The 19,322-nt window shown below is 48.8% G+C and overlaps 1 protein-coding gene across 7 annotated transcripts in view; it reads left to right on the top strand.

Moving 5' to 3' along the window:
• TNRC6C (trinucleotide repeat containing adaptor 6C) overlaps window positions 1-19,322 on the top strand; it is a 351,877-nt gene that overhangs the window by 240,155 nt on the left and 92,400 nt on the right. For all 7 annotated transcript variants that reach the window (XM_075903557.2, XM_014573581.4, XM_075903558.2 and 4 more), the window contains 3 exons: window positions 8,675-8,755; window positions 9,532-9,589; window positions 11,008-11,153. In XM_075903557.2, the coding sequence (XP_075759672.1) occupies window positions 8,675-8,755; window positions 9,532-9,589; window positions 11,008-11,153 (285 nt within the window). The remainder of the gene's footprint in view (window positions 1-8,674; window positions 8,756-9,531; window positions 9,590-11,007; window positions 11,154-19,322) is intronic.

Here is a 19,322-nt window from a genome sequence, read left to right as displayed (position 1 = left end):
TCATCCCTCAACATAGATGTTAAAAAGCTACTTGTGGTTTCTAGGATGTGTGATGTCTTCCTCCTTCATCTGACACGCAGAGTGGTCCAGAGCTCCACAGACAATATGGTCATGACATCTATGTCAACCATCGAGGGGGGACTTGATCAGCATGCTCTGTCAGGAATCTCCAGGATTTTTGCAGTCAGCACAGCATTTACCTGGGAGGCCAACCATCTTCTGGGAATGCGGAATCTCTTAGCTGGCCAGCTGAGCAGGCAAATCACCTCTCACCACAAATGGGCTCTCCATCTACAGGACATGCTCTTTCTTAAGTGGAGCATTCCCCAGGTGGACCGCTTCACCATAGCACAGAATGCAAAGTGCCACAGCGTCTTCTCCAGACAATGAGTGACTGCGGGATCCCTGCTGAATGCCATCCTCATCCTGTGGTCGAGTGACCCGTTCTGTGCGTTTCCTCTGATTACCCTCATGGCCAAGGTCCTGGTGAAGGTCATTTTTGTCTTGCTGGTGTGGCTTTACTAGCATTGGTTTGCCCCTCTTATGGGCTTCGCAGTGTGCCCCCTGTGTCCCTTGCCACTCTGCCTGGACCTGTTCTCTCAGGATCACTGTCCATCCGGGTCTGTTATTGTTCCATCTCATAGTGTGGCTGCTCCATGGCTGAATACGGAGGAACAGTCTTGCTCGCAAGTGGTTCAGCAGGTCCTGTTGGGAGCCTGTAAGCCCGTGGTGTCCAACACACTATAGCAGCTATGGCTTCAAAATTGGTTGGTCACCACAGCTGTAAGCCAGCAACCAGGCAGACATGTGGCCAAGTGGTCTCAATTTTCGGTGTGAGGTCTCTCCCCAACAGAGGCTCCTGTCCAGACCATCCTTAATTATTTTCTCCATTTGAAAGAGAAGGGCCTGGCACTGGCATTCATTCAGGGTGCACTAGGCAACAATTTCAGCTTTTCATCTGCAGATACAAGGCCAGTCTGTATTCTCATATGGCATGACAGAAAGGTTCCGGAGAGGTCTTGGGTAGCTTGTACCCTCTTTCACACTGGGACCTTAGCCTGGTCCTCTCTAGGCTTACTGGACTGCCCTTCGGGCCATGGCCACATGCTCCCTTCTTCTTCGGGTAGTCCCCGTGGGTGCTCCACGTCTGGTGTCGGGCTGGTCCCGGCGCCGCGAATCGGAGCTTGCCCTAGCTGTAGCCGACCGGGTCGCGCATGCGCGAGCAGCGTTCGCGCCTTTGAACAGCCGCGCGCGACCCGGTCTCCGCCAGTTCCTCTCATCCGCCCCTGGTCGCGGACGGGGCTCCAACTTGTCTTCTCCCTACCTCAGGAAAAATTAAAGAAATACTGTAAAATAACATCGGCATTTAACTATAGAAGGGAAACTGATTAACAAAGGCGTAATTAACTTTAAAACCGGCGGCTCAAGCCGCGGCTCTGGTCACTTTCTCCGCGGCTCTAGCCCTACCGGCTTATTTAAAAAAAAAAAAAAAAAAAAAAAAAGAAAAGAAAGAGATATAGATGAACAAATAGTAATGGACACGTAGGGGTTCACAAAATATACAAATAAGGAAACGGGAACAGAAATTCTGTCAGGGAGAGGAGCGCCAGGCAAGCCCTCTCAACCTTTCAAAATGCCGGGCTCCCCCGGTTTCAAGAAATGCTCGGTATGCAGGGACTCTATGCCGCTCTCAGACGGCCACTCTGCCTGCGTTCGCTGTCTCGGGGAGGCACATATTCCCCAAAAGTGTGATCACTGTGCCAAGCTCACTTCCAGAGCTCGTAAGGAGCGCGAAAGGCGCCTGAAGGAAATTTTATTTGATAAGGCATTGATGCCTTCGGCTACGGCAGGATCCTCTGCCTCAGACCCCACTTTGGAGAAGCGGAGGGCTCCTTCCCCGAATTCACCTTCCCCGAGTAGGAAGAGAGCCTCTCCAGCAAAGTCCCTGCCAATAGCCCCACAACCCCGGGGCAGCGCAGGAGGAAAGCCGGGTGCCTCTGGTTCCAGGGCAGCCCGTGCACCGGCAGGAAAAAAGCCGCCCGGCACATCAAAGCCGCGGCCGCAGCCGGCACCGCAGGAGTCCCTTAAAGGGCCAGCTACGTCGGCACCCACGCTCCCGGTGCCGATCACTCCAGCCTCCTCACGCACCTCTCCTCACAGGGAGCTGTCCTCAGCACCGTGCGCACCGCCGGTGCAGCCTATGGAAATGCCTGCCTCACGTTCTACTGAGCCTGTGACCCTGCAGCCCTCTTCTCAGGAGCAGCTCCCACCTCAGATCTCTATGGCACTATCCAAGCCAGGTGCTCAGGTGGTCTCGCTCTCCCCCTCTCCGGAGGCATCTCCCCACCTTCCTTCTCAAGCTGATCATGCTCTGGGTCATAGGAAGCATTACAGTCGTAGTGTGTCTTCTCACCACCACCATAGGGACCGTAGTTGTTCGCATCACAGGCGCTCTAGGTCTCGGTCCCCTTCCAGACACTCCACGTACTCATCACAGCATTCGTACTATGACAGGCATGGCAGCACTAGATCTTCTAAACACTCGTCACCTGCGCACTCTGCTCGGCATGGTTCACATTATCATAGCCGCTACTGTGACGAATTTTCGCGCTGTAGTCGGTCACGATCTCGCTGTAGGTCACCATGCTCCTGTCGCTCAATAAGTCCAGGTTCCACACATTCTAGATGCCAGGGACAGCCTTCCCGGAGATCCGTGAGGCCCCCACGATCCCCGACCCCTAGGTCGCAACTATCAGACCTGGAGAAGGGGCAACTTTCTGAGTCAGAGCCAGACAAGTCTCCTAATGCTAATTCTTCAATATCTTCGGCTGTTAAAGCCATAACTCCGAACGAATCGTCACTCCCTGATGATCTAAAAGAGTTCCAGGATCTGTTTCGCCGGGTAGCACAATCGCAAGAGGTACAGATTACTGAGACCGAAGGGAAACAGCATAAGTTGTTCAAGAATTTGCATCCAAAACAACAGAGAAGGATCGCCCTACCAATAGATGAAGCCATTATGGAGGTGGCCGAGGATATCTGGCAAACGCCAACCTCAGTGCCACCTACTAATAAAAGAGTGGACAAAAAGTATTTCGTACCATCAAAAGGATTGGACTTTCTTTTCAACCACCCACAGCCTAATTCGTTGATCGTAGATGCTGTCCGCCATAAGGCAAAGACTCCGCATTTTAAAAATTCACTTCCGGAAAAGGACTCTAAGAAACTGGATTCATTCGGGCGTAAAGTCTATTCTTCCTCAACCCTACTTCTTCGCATCGCTAACTATGCTGCGCTCCTCTCAAATCATAATTTTGATAACTATTCCAAGCTTCCTGAACTTATGCAACATCTTCCGGACAGTAAGAAACATCTTCTGAAAGCTGTAGTTCAAGAGGGATTCGCGGCGTGCAGAACATCCCTACAAATCGCTGTTGATGTAGCGGACACCGCGGCCCGGGCCATGGCTTCAGGCATTGCTATGCGTAGGGCCTCATGGCTACTGTCAGCGGGAGCTCCTAGGGAGTTGCAGACCAAGGTTGAGGACATGCCCTTCGATAAGCAAAAGCTATTTGCCTCCTCAACCGACGAAATTTTACACTCAGGGAAGGACTCACGTACTACCCTCAGAACTCTGGGTATGTACACGCCACCTTTCAGACAGAGGAGATATTATCCATTCCAAAGAAGGTATGACTATCCCTCGTATAGGCAACAGCAGCGTGTACCTGAGCAACCCAAATTTCGACAGCGCCCGCAGCGCAAACGACAACAACAACAACAAAATCGTCCATCAACCAGACCTGCTCCTAGGCAGCAGGTTTGACTCGCATGCAGAGGACGCGAACATGCCTCCAGTGGTCAGTATACAGAAGCGTGTTTCCATCACATTCAACCACCGGCTGAAGCCCTACATACATCAATGGGCCAGCATTACATCGGACCGCTGGGTCAGAGAAGTAATAACAAAGGGCCTCTCCATCCCATTCCGTTTGCTTCCCCCCACCACCCCCCCCACCATAGCTCTGATTCGGAACCCGTCCCACGAGACCATTCTTCGGGAAGAAATCCTCCACCTTTTAAACATAGGTGCCATAGAGCGAGTCCCAAACGAGTTTCGCGGGAAAGGGTTTTACTCCAGGTACTTCCTGGTCACCAAGAAATCAGGCGGGTGGAGGCCAATCCTCGACCTAAGAGGTCTAAATCGCTTCATCCGCAAACAGCGCTTCAAAATGACCACGCTGGTCAAGATCATGCCAGCACTAAACAAAGGAGACTGGTTCGCAGTCCTAGATCTACAGGACGCTTATTTCCACATTTCGATCCACGTGGCACACAGGCGATTTCTCCGCTTCGTGGTAGGAAACGATCACTTCCAGTTCAAAGTACTCCCGTTCGGCCTTATATCAGCACCAAGGGTGTTCTCCAAGACACTAGCGGTGGTAGTGGCCCATCTACGCAGAATAGGAGTCGCAATTTTTCCTTACCTGGATGATTGTCTGATCAAGGGGCGCACCCACGCAGAGACCTCCCACATGGTGAGGGTCACTCTAGCTCTGTTCAAATCCCTCGGCCTTGTGGTAAACATGGAAAAATCCCGACTGCAGCCGGCGCAGACCCTTACTTTCATAGGAGCACGGCTAAACTCTCTCGAGGAAAGAGTACATTTGCCGGTAGAGCGCTTCCAGGTCATAAGGGACCTAGTGACAACGGTTTTGCAGTCTCCTATGCTACCAGTCCGTGTATACCTGCAGCTCCTCGGTCATATGGCGGCTACCACAATCATCGTGCGGCACGCAAGACTAAATTTAAGGTGCCTGCAACACTGGCTGGCCACTGTGTACAATCCTGCCAGGCACAGCGTTCGCAAAACCGTGGTGATACCCGTGCAGGTCAAGCAGTCACTCCACTGGTGGACCGACCCCAGCAACATGCTAGTAGGGGTTCCATTTCACGCTACGCAACCAGCAAGAGAGATAACCACAGATGCGTCTCTCCTGGGTTGGGGCGCCCACATGGGTACCCAAAAGGCGCAAGGTCGCTGGTCCCCAGCCGAGATGTTGTTGCACATCAACCTCCTCGAGCTGCGGGCAATATTTCATGCATGCAGGCGGTTCAAACAGCACATAAAAGGCACAACCACAAGGATTCTCACAGACAACATCGTAGCGATGTACTATGTGAACAGACAAGGCGGTGCTCGCTCCAGATCCCTTTGTGCAGAGGCAGTTCGACTGTGGAAATGGTGCATTCGGAACGACATTTCTCTCGTCGCTGCATACTTACCCGGTGCACAAAACACTATCGCAGATGCACTAAGCAGACATTTTTATCAGGACCACGAGTGGGAAATTCGTATGGATGTCCTCATGCCCCTTTTTCACAGCTGGGGTCATCCGGACATAGACCTCTTTGCTACAAGGACCAACGCGAAATGCAGAGCTTACTGCTCCAGAGCGGGTCTGGGCATACACTCTCTGGGAGATGCGTTTCTCCTTCACTGGGGAACGTCACGGTTATATGCATTCCCTCCTGTTGTGCTCATTCCCAGGGTGCTAGAGAAGGCCATAACGGACAGCGCACGAATGCTGCTCATAGCCCCGGCTTGGCCCAGACAACCATGGTATTCGACCCTCCTGCAGCTCTCGACTCGGATACCTTACCGATTCCCTCACCTACCGGACCTGCTGTCGCAACAGAACGGCTCCCTTCTCCATCCGAGGCTGGACACCCTTCACCTAACAGCATGGATGATAGATGGTTCAGCTCATCAGAGATGCGTTGTTCGGACCAAGTAAAGCGCATCTTGCTGTATAGCAGGAAAGAATCGACTAGAAAGACCTATCTTTCAAAATGGTCGAGATTCACTCGTTGGTGCGCTCCTAAAGATCTCGACCCCTTTACTTCACCACTGAATATCATATTGGACTATATTCTCCAGCTGCAGACGGATGGTTTATCTATATCATCACTTCGAGTTCATGCAGCGGCGATTGCGGCCTTCCACATGCCCATCGAGGGGAAATCAGTTTTTTCCCATCCTATGGTGGCGAGATTCTTTAAAGGCCTAGTTAACCTCAATCCACCGGTTAGGCCCCCGCCTCCTGAGTGGAGTCTTGACTTGGTCCTCGATGTTCTAACAAAAACCCCGTTTGAGCCTCTAGCAACCGCTCTGCTGCACCATCTTACAATGAAAGTGCTTTTTCTCCTTGCTATAACGTCGGCACGAAGGGTGAGTGAGCTCGCAGCACTGATGGCATCGCCCCCATATACGGTTTTTTCTAAGGAGGCGGTAACATTGAGATCGCACCCAGCCTTCCTACCGAAGGTCTGTACTGAGTTCCACATCAATGAGCCGATCGTTCTGACAAGCTTCTATCCGAAACCTCACACGTCGAGACAGAACGCCCTCTTGCACACTCTGGACGTCCGCAGGGCTCTAGCCTTCTATATAGATAGAACTCGTGCTTTTAGAAAAACGGACCGTCTGATGGTCTCCACCATGGGGCACTCTAAAGGTCAAGCCCTATCTGCCCAACGTATCTCGAAGATTATCGTGTCGTGTATCACTACCTGCTACAACTTGGCTAAGAAACCGCTTCTATCGCACCCTAGAGCCCATTCGACACGGGCGATGGCTACGTCAACGGCCTTCGTCAGAGGGGTACCTTTACGCGACATATGTCGTGCTGCTACATGGTCTTCCAACACGACGTTCGCAAGACATTATGCAATAGTACAGCGCCTGGCTTCTGATTCGGCCCTAGCCTCAGCAGTGTTGCCAAGCCGCGATGCTAGTGATTCCGTAGCCCACGTTTAGTGGATTACTGCTCCGGAGTCACCAGACGTGGAGCACCCACGGGGACTACCCGAAGAAGAAGAAGAGGTTACTCACCTTCGGTGCAGTAACGATGGTTCTTCGAGGTGTGTCCCCGTGGGTGCTCCACGACCCGCCCTCCTCCCCGCTACGGAATCTTCTTTATTATCTTTTTCAGATGGCGGTGAGAGGAACTGGCGGAGACCGGGTCGCGCGCGGCTGTTCAAAGGCGCGAACGCTGCTCGCGCATGCGCGACCCGGTCGGCTACAGCTAGGGCAAGCTCCGATTCGCGGCGCCGGGACCAGCCCGACACCAGACGTGGAGCACCCACGGGGACACACCTCGAAGAACCATCGTTACTGCACCGAAGGTGAGTAACCTCTTCTTCTATACCTTTCCTGAATGGTGGGCTGCCTGGTGGCGATTACATCAGTTAGTAGAGTCTCCAAGTTGCAGACCTTGGCTTTGGAACCCACATAACTTGTCTTCTTTAAAGACCACACCCTGCCTCCTACCTCAGGAGGTTTCAACCTTCCACATAGGTCAGGACATCTTCCTCCCATTATTCTTCTCCCTGAAACCTAATGTGAACAATGAGCAGAGACAACTGCATACCTTGGATGTCTGCGGGACCCTCACTTTCTGCATTGACAGAGCGAAGCCATTGGGAAAATTGACCCAGTTGTTTGTCTCACATGATGAAAGAATGAAGGGGCTCTTGGTATTAACATACAGGATCTCCAGTTGGATAACCTCATGCATTCGAACATGCTGTCAGCTGGTGGGTGCTAAGCCACCTCCACTCATCAGGACCTACTCCACCAGAGCACAAGCCTCCTCTACAGCCTTCCTCACCAATGTCCCTATCCAAGGCCGTGTCCAGACTCAGGGGTTTTTTCGGGAAAAGTAGCCTTTTCCCGAAAAAACTTCCCCTGCGTCCAGACTCAAGCCGTGTTCTTTCGAAATTATTTTGAAAGAACGCGGCTTTTCTTTCGATGGCGGTAAACCTCGTTTCACGAGGAAGAACGCCTTCCTTCGAAAGTTCCTCTTTCGAAGGAAGGCGTTCTTCAATGTAAAGAGGCCGTCTTCGAAAGAGAGCATCCAGACTCGCTGGGTGCTCTCTTTCGAAAAAGCGGATTTTTCTTTCGAAAGATCCGCGTGCAGTCTAGACGCGATCTTTCGAAAGATGCTCTTTCGAAAGATGCTTTCGAAAGAGCATCTTTCGAAAGAAGCCTGCAGTCTAGACATAGCCCAAGAGATTGCAATGCAGTATGCCCTTACTCAACAAGCCTGAGAGGATGCTGCTTTCGGGAAAGCTGTTTTGCAGTTAGCATGTCCTTAAACTCTTCTCACCACCAGAAATGCTGCTTCCAGTCACCTATGTTGAATGGACATGAGCAAGCACTCAAAGAAAAGACAGTTAACTGTTTCTGTAGTTGATGTTCTTTGAGATGTATTGCTCTTGTCTATTCAATAGTCTGCCCTCCTTCCCCATTGTCAAGTTTTCTGGCAACAAGGAACTGAGGGTAGAAGAGGACATAGGCCCCTTATGTAGCGTGGCATGTGCACACCATTCCAGGAGGCACCTGAGCCAGCTCCCTTATTGGTACAGCCAAGGGAAAATCTTCCAGCACCGGTGCATGTGACATCTATGTTGAATGGACAGGAGCAACACATCTTGAAGAATACCAGTTATGGAAACAGGCAACTGGGGGGAGGGGGTATAGGTTTCATGAATGTGTTATAAATACAACCTGAAGCAACATATAGTATTAATAGGGGAAACCTGTCATAGCTGTGTCACATTGCTATAAATATGAAAAATAGACAATTTTCTTTTCAATTTCTTTACCAAGGGCATGAAGACATCTAGTAAGCAAGATGAGGCCTGGATCATGAACCGTCTGATAAAACAGCTCACAGACATGGGCTTCCCAGTGAGCATCATTCATATTTTAGTGTTTCACATAGCTTGATTTTTATAGCTTGTGGTGTATATTTTTGACCTTTCTGATTGTAGATAAAAATGTCATTAGTATTCCTCCAATGGGAAATCAGTTTAACTATATTTGACCATTTACTCTAGTATAAACTTAAACAATACATAGTCTAACAACACATTAAGTTTTTCCAGTTACAGACTAACACAACTACCTCGCTTTTGAACATATCTAGTATAGTTTGTGAAGCCTCCAAAGAGCAGGCAAAATATCTTTTGGGTATAGATACTGACAATTTTCACTTTGATTAAAGTTAAAACTTTTATATTTGTAATTTTGTTTTTCATTATTATTTTGAATGTATTAGTCTCTGTTCTCTTCCTCACCCTCCTCTTAAGCAAATGAAATAGGTAGTATTATGTAGTTTTGGGGGAAAAGGGAGAGTTGTTGGGGGGTTTTAAGTCAGATTTGTGCTGTCATATTTTTTAAGTTACTAAGTTTATCCATTGCATAAGGTTACAAATTCTGTTATAAAAAGAATATAATTGAACTTTATAGAGAAGAATATACATTTTGCACAGGGAGACAAGTCATATCTTTCTGGGAAGCATGTCTTAATTGGTGAGAGCAAAAAAGTTATGTATAAACATAATCTGATTCACTTAATACATGTCAGTGTTACACCCAATATTGAAGACAGTCTTGAAATTTCCTATTTTGTTTGTATTCTTGTGTGAAACACAATATCACCAAACCCACATTATTGTTTGCAGAGAGAGCCAGCTGAAGAGGCCTTGAAGAGCAACAATATGAATCTTGATCAGGCCATGAGTAAGTGTCTTTCTAACCAACACCTTTCAGAAAAGGCATTTCAGAGAATGGATACATGATTATGTAGTTTGATCTGTTCCTGTTAAATTAGCATTCCTTTTCGAAAGGGCATTTTAAGGAAACGCATTTTAGTGACTGTTTTCAAACCAAACACTGGAGTGTAATATTTAGTGTTTTCAAAGACAGAGTATTTTAGCTTTCCACTTAAAATTATTAATTGTAATTGGTGTATAACTGATACTAGTGTTTTGGTTTTAGCCTGGGAAGGAACTATAGTAGAATTTAAGTGGGTAAGGTTCGCCAATCTGACCAGAGACTCTAAATTCGTCCTCTCTATCATAGGTTACAGGTGGGTTGAACCATAAGATTCCCCCTCGTGAGGGTCTGCAGATGATTGACAGTCACACTTCCGACTAGGAAATGCAATCAAAATAAATGTTGTTGTCATGGGAATAACGATTACAAAAACCACAAAGAATATGGTACTGAACTTCCAGATTAATTGAATTTCTTCTACAGATGGCACTAACAAAATCAAACTATACTTATTTCAGTTTACAGATTCTAATTACCTAACAGCATTTCATACCCACAGGATCTTAGTCTCCTCAAAGGCTGAAGGACCAGCCTCCCTTCGCCTGAAAGGCCTTGGAGCAGGTGGAGTATGGGAGACTAAAAACAAGACTTAAACAAAATAAATGAAGCAAGATAGAAATATAAAGATAGAATAGAGATAAGTATTTGGTTTCTGACCTTGAGAGAAAACAGGTCACACTCTAGAGCGGGCTCTGTCAGCGACAACTGCAGCAGCCTCGACTTCCCTAATCCCTGGCCTATATTTCTCTTTTGGCACCAAAATATCCCAGATGTCCAACCCCTTACCCAAAGTTGGGCCTGGTATCCTAAGATTTCTGTGGATTCCTATAACTGATTTGAAGAAAGGTGGGGAGAATTTATGAATATGTATAAGCAAAGAGTGACATCTTTTTGGACCAATTCCCAGAAAAGAGAAAAGAAGTGGGAACATTGTGGTTAAGTGCAGGAAATCTGGCACCTTAATTTTGTGAAATATGAAAAGTCAGTTGGTGGGAGTTTGCAGATTCCGCTTACTTGTGCCAATCAAAATTGAGTAGTGGTCCCCCAAATACTTGTCAAGCTAACCGCAAAGGCCCTTACACAATACATATCTTGGAAAATAACAAATATATTTTATCATCAAACTACCATATTTCTGCTAAAGCTAAATCATACAGAAAATTTAACTGTAGGCCCCTTGCATTACTAGCATGCTATTAAAAATATAAAAAGGGTAGGAAAAATATATCTTAGCAGGCTACAGGTTTCAGAAGTTTTTGCAGAATCACTTGCACCTTGTATCACCAGTCCTTTCCGTGTTTCCATTCTTCCCTTCTATGCAGGTGCTCTGCTGGAAAAGAAGGTGGAAATCGACAAGCGTGGCATGGGAGTGACTGATTATAATGGAATGGTCACCAAAACCCTTGGCTGCCGCCCACCACCAATCTCCAAAGAGTCTTCCTTGGACCGCCCCACCTTCCTTGACAAGGTAAAATCAAAAGTATGAGTATAATTTATAAATCAGTAGTGATGAACCAGGGCGTGAGAAGAGGTACTGATTTCTGCTGACTGTTTAGAATCATAGGGATAGAAGAGATCTCAGGAGGTGATTGAATCCAACCTCCTGCTAAAGCAGGATCAATCCCAAGTTAATCATCCCAGCCAGGACTTTGTCAAACCAGGACCTACAAACCTCTAGGGATGGAGATTCAACCACCTCCTTAGGTAACCCATTCCAGTGCTTCACCACCCTCCTAGTAAAGTAGTTTTTCCAAGTATCCAACCTAGACTTTCCCCACTGCAATTTGAGACCATTACTCCTCATTCTGTTATCTGTCACCACTGAGAACAGCCCCTCTCCATCCTCTTTGGAGCCCCCCTCCAGGTAGTTGAAGACTACTATCAAAACTCTCAGCCTCTTCATAAGCAATGTGCTCCAGCCACCTAATCATTTTTGTTGCCCTGTGCTGGACTTTCTTCAATGCATTCTCATCCTTTCTGTAATGGGGGGCCCAGAACTGGACACAGTACTCCAGATGTGGTCTCACCAGTGCCAAATAAAGGGGAAAAGTCACTTCCCCAAATCTGCTGGAAATGCTCCTACTAATCCACCCCAATATGCCGTTAGCCTTCTTGGCTACAAGGGCGCACTCTTGACTGGTATCCAGCTTCTCATCCATTGTAATCCCCTGGTCCTCTTCTCCAGAACTGCTTCTTAGCCATTTGGTCCCCAGCCTATATGGGTATGTCTACACTACAGAGTTAGTTCGAACTAACTTACTTCGAATTAGTTAATTCGAACTAAGCTAATTCGAACTAACGCGTCTAGAACTAAAAACTAGTTCAAATTAGCGTTTTGCTAATTCGAACTAGCATGTCCACATTGAGTGCACCCTGAACAGGGCTTAAGGATGGCCGGAAGCAGTGCCGGCAGGGCATCACAGGAGTACTTAGAGCGTGGAGATGCTCTCTCAGGCTAGCCGAGGGCTGCACTTAAAGGGACCCAACCCGCACCCCGGACAGACAGTTCTCAGGATGCCCCGCTTGAAAACCAGTCCTGGCTTGGAGTGCCCGGAGTGCCCACACTGGGCACATCACAGCACTCGGCCATCAGACCGGCTGCACTTGCCGCAGGCTGCCATCTGGCGAGAGGGGGCAATCGGGGGGCTGCGGGAGAGCTTCCACCCCCAGAAGCCCGCAGAGCCAGCCCAGTCCTCCCCATCGGGGGCTCGTACCCCATTCCTCCCTCACCTCCTTCCACTTACCCTTCCCTAGCCCCCCTTCCTGATGTACAAAATAAAGATAACGTTTCTTCCAACATTGACTCTGTCTTTATTGAACAAAACTGGAGGAGACTGGGAAAAGGAGGTGGGAGAGGGGAAGAGAAAGGCTGGGAGAGGGGAGGGCAACTAACATGATCAGGGGTTGGGAACAGGTCCCAGATGAAGAGAGGCTACAGAGACTGGGAGTGTTCAGCTTAGAAAAGAGGAGATGGAGCGGGGACAGGATAGAGGTCTCTAAAAGCAGGGGTTGGGTGGAGAGGGTGCATTCATAAAAGTTCTTCATGAGTTCCCATAAAGAAGGACTAGAGGACACCAAAGGAAAGGAATGGGTAGCAGGCTTGAAACTAGTAAGAGAAAGTTGTTCTTCTTCAGAAAGCAAATAGTTAACCTGTGGAACTCCTTGCTGCAGGAGGCTGTGAAGGTTACAACTAGAACGGAGTTTAAAGGGAAGTGAGATCAAGTCATGGAGGTTGGGTCCATGGAGTAGTCTTAGCCAGGGGGTAGGAGTGGTGTCCCTGCCCAAAGTTTGTGGAAGGCTGGAGAGGGATGGCACGAGACAAATGGCTTGGTCACTGTCTTCGGTCCATCCCCTCCAGGGTCCCTAGTGTTGGCCGCTGTCGGCAGACAGGCTACTGGGCTAGATGGACCTTTGGTCTGACCCAGTACGGCCATTGTAAGCTCAGGGTCGGGGGTCTCAGTGGACACCCTTGATTTGCATGCACACCTGCTCCTGGGTGGCCAGGCTGGCAGCTCTCCTGCCCTAGACGGCCACTTTCCTGTGCCTAGTGCGGAGATCATGGACGAGGTCCACGATGTCTGCACTAGCCCAGGAAGGTGCCCGCCTCTTGCGGTCCCGGGCAAGCTCCCGGGAGCCGCCAGCCTGGTCCCAGGAAGAGGGGGAGGGCTGGGGGGCATCGGGTGGGTGGCTCTGTGCCGTGCCAGGTGCAGGGTCTGCTGGCTGGGTGCTGGCAGGCTTGCACCTGGCAGGGGCACCGTAGCCAGCCCATGCCCCTTTAAGGGGTCCGGGTCCGGGAGGGGAGCAATAGAGTTTCCCTGGTGTTGGCCAGAGTGGCCACCAGGGAAACCTGGGGAGGGCTAGCCTCCCACTAGTTCGAATTAAGGGGCTACACACCCCTTAATTCGAACTAGTAAGTTCGAACTAGGCTTAGTCCTCGTAAAATGAGGTTTTCCTAGTTCGAACTAAGCGCTCCGCTAGTTCGATTTAAATTCGAACTAGCGGAGCGCTAGTGTAGCGCCTATGAATGTTAGTTTGAACTAACATCCGTTAGTTCGAACTAACATTGTAGTGTAGACATACCCTCTGAGAGCTTGGGATTCTTCCGTCCCAAGTGCAGGACTCTGCACTTGCCCTTGTCAGACTTCTTTTGGCCGAATCCTCCAATTTGTCTTTGTCTCTTTACACCCTATTTCTGCCCTCCAGCGTATCTTCCTCTCTCTAGCTTAGTAAAAAGTTTTAAATGTCTTGCAGTACCTTAGGGTATGTCTACACTAGCCCCCTAGTTCAAACTACGGTGGCTAATGTAGGCATTCGAAGTTGCAAATGAAGCCCGGGATTTAAATATCCCGAGCTTCATGTGCATTATCCCGGGCGCTGCCATTTTTAAATGTCCCTTAGTCTGAACTCCGTGCCCACGGCTACACGCGGCACGGAGTAGGTAGTTCGAATTAGGATCTCTAATTTGAACTACCATTACTCCTCGTAGAACAAGGTGTACCGGTAGTTCGAATTAGAGATCCTAATTTGAACTACCTACTCCGTGCCGCATGTAGCCACGCGCACGGAGTTCGGACTAAGGGACATTTAAAAATGACGGTGCCCGGGAAGATGCAAATGAAGCCCGGGATATTTAAATCCCGGGCTTCATTTGCAACTTCGGATGCCTACATTAGCCTCCCTAGTTCGAACTAGGGGGCTAGTGTAGACATACCCATAGAGACTAACAAAAATATAGTTGATATCATGAGTTTTTCTGGGCATAACCCACCATGAAAGCTCATGATACCAACTACATTTTTGTTAGTCTCTAAGGTGTGGCAAGACTAGTTGTTAAGCTTTTCCAGTTACAGACTAAAACGGCTACTCCTCTGAAACCTCTAGCTCACTGTCATCCATTAACTTGCTGAGTGTGCAATCCATCCCCTTATCCTGGTCATTAATAAAGATGTTGAACAAAACTGGCCCTAGAACCAACCCTTGGGCAATCTGCTTGATTCCAACCACCAACCAGACATTGAGCCATTGATCACTTCCTGCTGAGCCCAACAATCTAGCCACCTTTCTGTCCACCTTACAGTCCATTTATCCAATACATACTCCTTTAACTTGCTGGCAAGAATACTGTGGGAGATCATATCAAAAGCTTTGCTAAAGTCTACGTATTTCACATCCACCTACTTCCCCAGATCCACAGAGCCAGTTTACCCCATCATATAAGGCAATCAGGTTGGTCAGGCATGTGAATCCATGTTGACTATTCCTGATCACTTTCCTTTCTTCCAAGTGCATCACAATGCATCACATTAAGGATCCTATTTCTGGGGACTGAGGTGAGGCTGATGGGTCTGTAGTTCCCCAGATTTTCCTTCTTCCCTTTTTTAAAGATGTGCACTACATTTGCCTTTTTCCAGTCATCTATGACCTCCCCCAATTGCCATTTGTTTTCAAAGTACATGGCTGGAGCACATGGCAATCACATCAGCCAACTCCCTCAGCATCCGTGCATTAGCTATGGCCCCATGCATCTGGGTATGTCCAGTGTCTTTAAATAGTTCTTAACCTGTTTTTTGAGGAGTGTCCCTGTGGGTGCTCCACCTTCGGTGCTTCAGCACCGCTGAGCTCAGGATTGGAGATTTGCAACAGCAGTACCCCTGACCAGCCACACATGCAGAGAGTCTGTGTGTACGTTCTGAGGAAGCTACTGCGCATGTGCAGCTGGCCCCCCTCCTCAGTTCCTTCTCGATGGCTGTCAGCTGCAGTCGCTGATCAGCAGTCTTCCTTTCAACCACATCTTTCCTCTGTACTTACTCAAAAATTATCTCAGGAATTCTTCCTAACTCCTCAGACCTTCTAGTTTCTTATTTAAAAAAAAAATTAAGAAACTGACACAATGTCGGAAAGTGAGCAACTGTGCACTAAGCCTGCATAGTCCGGCTTTCTGGGATATGCTGGGCTCATCTGGGTTTAAAAAGTGTACGAGCTTAAGGCTATCCTTTTCAATTTCTCACGGGCACATGGAGTGTATTCGCTGTCTGGGTGAACACCTCCCAGGCCATTGCCCACCCTGCCAAAAGCTCACAGCCCAATCCAGGAGATCAAGGGAACTACAACTGAAGCTGCTCCAGATGGAGAGAAAAGCTCGGTCAATGTCTGACCTAGAGCAATCCACTCCTCCCAGACACATGTCACCTGGGACGAAGTCAGAGGTGGCAGCGCATACCAGGTCAAGCCCTAAGGACTGTGAAAATGAAAACAAGAAACAGCCCTATTCTTCCTCAGGGACTGACTCCCCATTGAGGAAGTGTGTTCCTCACAAAAATGTCGCACCGGCAACTCCGCAGATGGGTTATAACAAACAACAAACGGCAGGAACCAGCAAGGAGAAAAGCCAGAGCCCTAAACATTCACAGCACTCCTCACAAAAACTGTCTGAGGCAAAGCACAAAGCCTCAGCAGCAGCAAGGAGCCAAACAGCTGCGGTACCAGCTTCTGTGCCGAGCAGACACCACTCGCACAAGACTCTGAGCGCGAGCAAATCAATGAAGGTGGCTCTGCCAGCACCGCAAGTGTACCCAGCACTGCTCTTGCTTTATAGTCAGCTGGCATTCCCAGTTACACCGCTCTCCACACCACAAGCCGCCTGTCCCTCACAGCTACCCACCGCAGTTTACAACTGCAGCAGAGCTTTCAATCACCTCCACATCAGGATTGCCTCTCTTCAGCACCGGCAGTACACCAAACGTCTCATGGTGCAACCTGTCAATTTCACCAACCAGTTTTTATCGCCTCCTTACTCAGTGATAATGAGGAGACATTTTAGAAACCATCTCATTAAAAGCACCTCTCAAGAAGCACAAAAACACACCCAACAATGGCAGATATCACCATGGTTTCCAACTCAATTTCTGCCTACCTGACCATGTTGGGACCCACGGGCAGCTTACAGGCAACAACAGCCTACCCAACCACAGCATAGGAGCCAAACACCAAGGTCATAGGCACCTAATGGCCATACCATAGAGCAATACAGCTCTGATACGGAGGAACAGGAACTGGACTATGTGGGTGAAGAACAGTGGTCTTCTCCTTCCCCGCCCACACAGAATTTCTCCGCGTCTCCAGAGGATACCATCATAACCCAGACACCAAATATGGGTGATGATTTTAAGTCATTCCAAGACCTCTTTAAAAGTTACTGACACCCTTGAGATCTCTCTCTCTCTCTCTCTCTCTCTCTCTCTCTCTCTCTCTCAGACGTGCCACAGACACAACACAAGCTTATAAAACATCCTACAAACATCCTATTATCCAAAGTTGGCCATTCCCATGAATGAGGCAATCATGTACCCTGCCAAAAATATATGACTCAAACTGGCCTAAACCACCCCCTCTTCTAAGTGCATAGGTAGGAAATACTACATTTCTCCCAAGGGGGCAGAATTTCTTTTCTCACCCGGTATCAGAAGCCGCGAACCAGAGGGGAAAACAGACAGCACGAATAACTCCATATGATAAGGATTGAAAGGTTAGACGCAATGGGGAAAAAAGGCTTATTCATTGGCAAGCCTCCAAATGAGAATTACTAACTACACAGCATTATTAGCAAAATACACACACGAGATCTTTGACCAACTGACAACCTTTATTGACTCTCTGCTGGACAACAAGAGAGATCAATTTAAAACAGTGTTTCTTTTTGGCTGTGTCTAGACTGGCCAGTTTTTCCGGAAAATCAGCCGCTTTTCCGGAAAAACTTGCCAGCTGTCTACACTGGCCGCTTGAATTTCCGCAAAAGCACTGACGATCTCATGTACGATTCAGTGTTCTTGCGAAAATACTATGCTGCTCCCGTTCGGGCAAAAGTCCTTTTGCACAAAACTTTTGTGCAAAAGGGCCAGTGTAGACAGCTCAGATTTTTTTTTCCGCAAAAAAGCCCCGATCGCGAAAATGGCGATCGGGGCTTTTTTGCGGAAAAGCACGTCTAGATTTTGTGGAAAAGCGTCTGTGCCGATCTAGACGCTTTTTTCCGAAAATGCTTTTAACGGAAAACTTTTCCATTAAAAGCACTTCCGGAAAATCATGCCAGTCCAGACATAGCCTTTCAGACCACGGAACACTGAACAATAATATTTTTTTTATGCGGAACACCTATGAATTTTCTTCAAAAAAAAATTGTCAGACAAAAAAAGACAAAAACAAAGAAGAGGTCGCGGCACACCTGCAAGTTGTTCACGGAACACCAGTGTTCTGCAGAACATAGTTTAAGAAACACTGATTTAAAACAAACATTAAAGAGGGCACGCTAATATGCCTTACTGCCCTGCAGGCCATGCTCAACTCTGCAGGCACAGCAGCCAGATCACTTGCAACAGCTGTAGTAATGAGATGAGCCTCCTGGCTCCAGCTGTCGGGTTTTCCCAGAGAGGTTCAGTCCACCATAAAAGACCTCCCATTCGATGGTACCAGGGCCGGCCCAAGGCATTCTGGCGCCCCAGGCATAGGCATGCACAGGCCCGCCTGTGGGGAGTAGGCCCGCCCCCCTAGGGTGTGCAGGCCCACCCCTGGGGCGCACAGCACATGCGCGGCCCTGGTATGGCTGCTGGCGCGTGCGCCGGGCCATTTAGGGCGCCGTGGGGGGAAGGGCGCTGTTGGCCGGCGCTGCGGGGCCGGTGCTGCGGGAGCCGGGCACTCAGTGCCTGATGGCAGCTGTAAGAGATGCCGCGCACCTCTTACAGCTGCCATCAGGCGCCCCCCCTATCAGTTGACGCCCTGGTCAGCTGCCCGGCTTGCCCATGCCTCCGTCCAGCCCTGGATGGTACAAAGCTCTTTGCAGAGTCCAGAAATACATCTCTGCACACTTTGACGGACTCAAGGACTACCCTCAGAACCTTAGGTACCTGTTGTGAGAAGAAAGCAAAACAGGTCATTCCAACAATGATACAGACACACACTATTCAATCAACACCAACGTCAGTACGATAACAGACAACATCCGAGACAAAACAGGCGGAGACAGCCCATCGACCAAGCCTCTGCCCAGCAACCATCAACATCTAGGAAACAGTTTTGAAGTGTTGGTCGAGGGTCTGATAGCCCTGAAATCTCTCAGGGTATGTCTACACTACCCCGCTAGTTCGAACTAGCGGGGTAATGTAGGCATACCGCACTTGCAAATGAAACCCGGGATTTGAATTTCCCGGCCTTCATTTGCATAAGCGGGGAGCCGCCATTTTTAAAACCCCGCTGGTTCGAACCCCGTGCAGCGCGGCTACACGGGGCACGAACTAGGTAGTTCGAACTAGGCTTCCTAGTTCGAACTACCGTTACTCCTCGTGAACAGGAGGATCTCGATATTCCCATATCTTGATGATTGTCTCATAGCAAGCCACACACAGTAAGAAGTGTAGCAAGCAGTCACGCTAGCACAAACACTCTTCAAAAATCTCGGTCTACAGATAAACACCACAAAGTACATTTTTACCCCAACACAATCACTGGAGTTCATAGGTGCACATCTGGACTGCACGACAGCCACAGCTTGCTTGCCTCACCATAGATGGATGACCATCAAAGACCTGATAGCAACAGCACAGAACAGTCCAATCATAACAAGGCAATGCCTACAAATACTGGGGCA

The sequence above is a fragment of the Pelodiscus sinensis genome, chromosome 20 (assembly GCF_052426305.1).
Source record: "Pelodiscus sinensis isolate ZL-2025 chromosome 20, ASM5242630v1, whole genome shotgun sequence".
NCBI lineage: Eukaryota > Metazoa > Chordata > Testudines > Trionychidae > Pelodiscus > Pelodiscus sinensis.
Note: the sequence above shows the minus strand (reverse complement) of the source record. Positions and strands in the feature narration are given on the sequence as shown.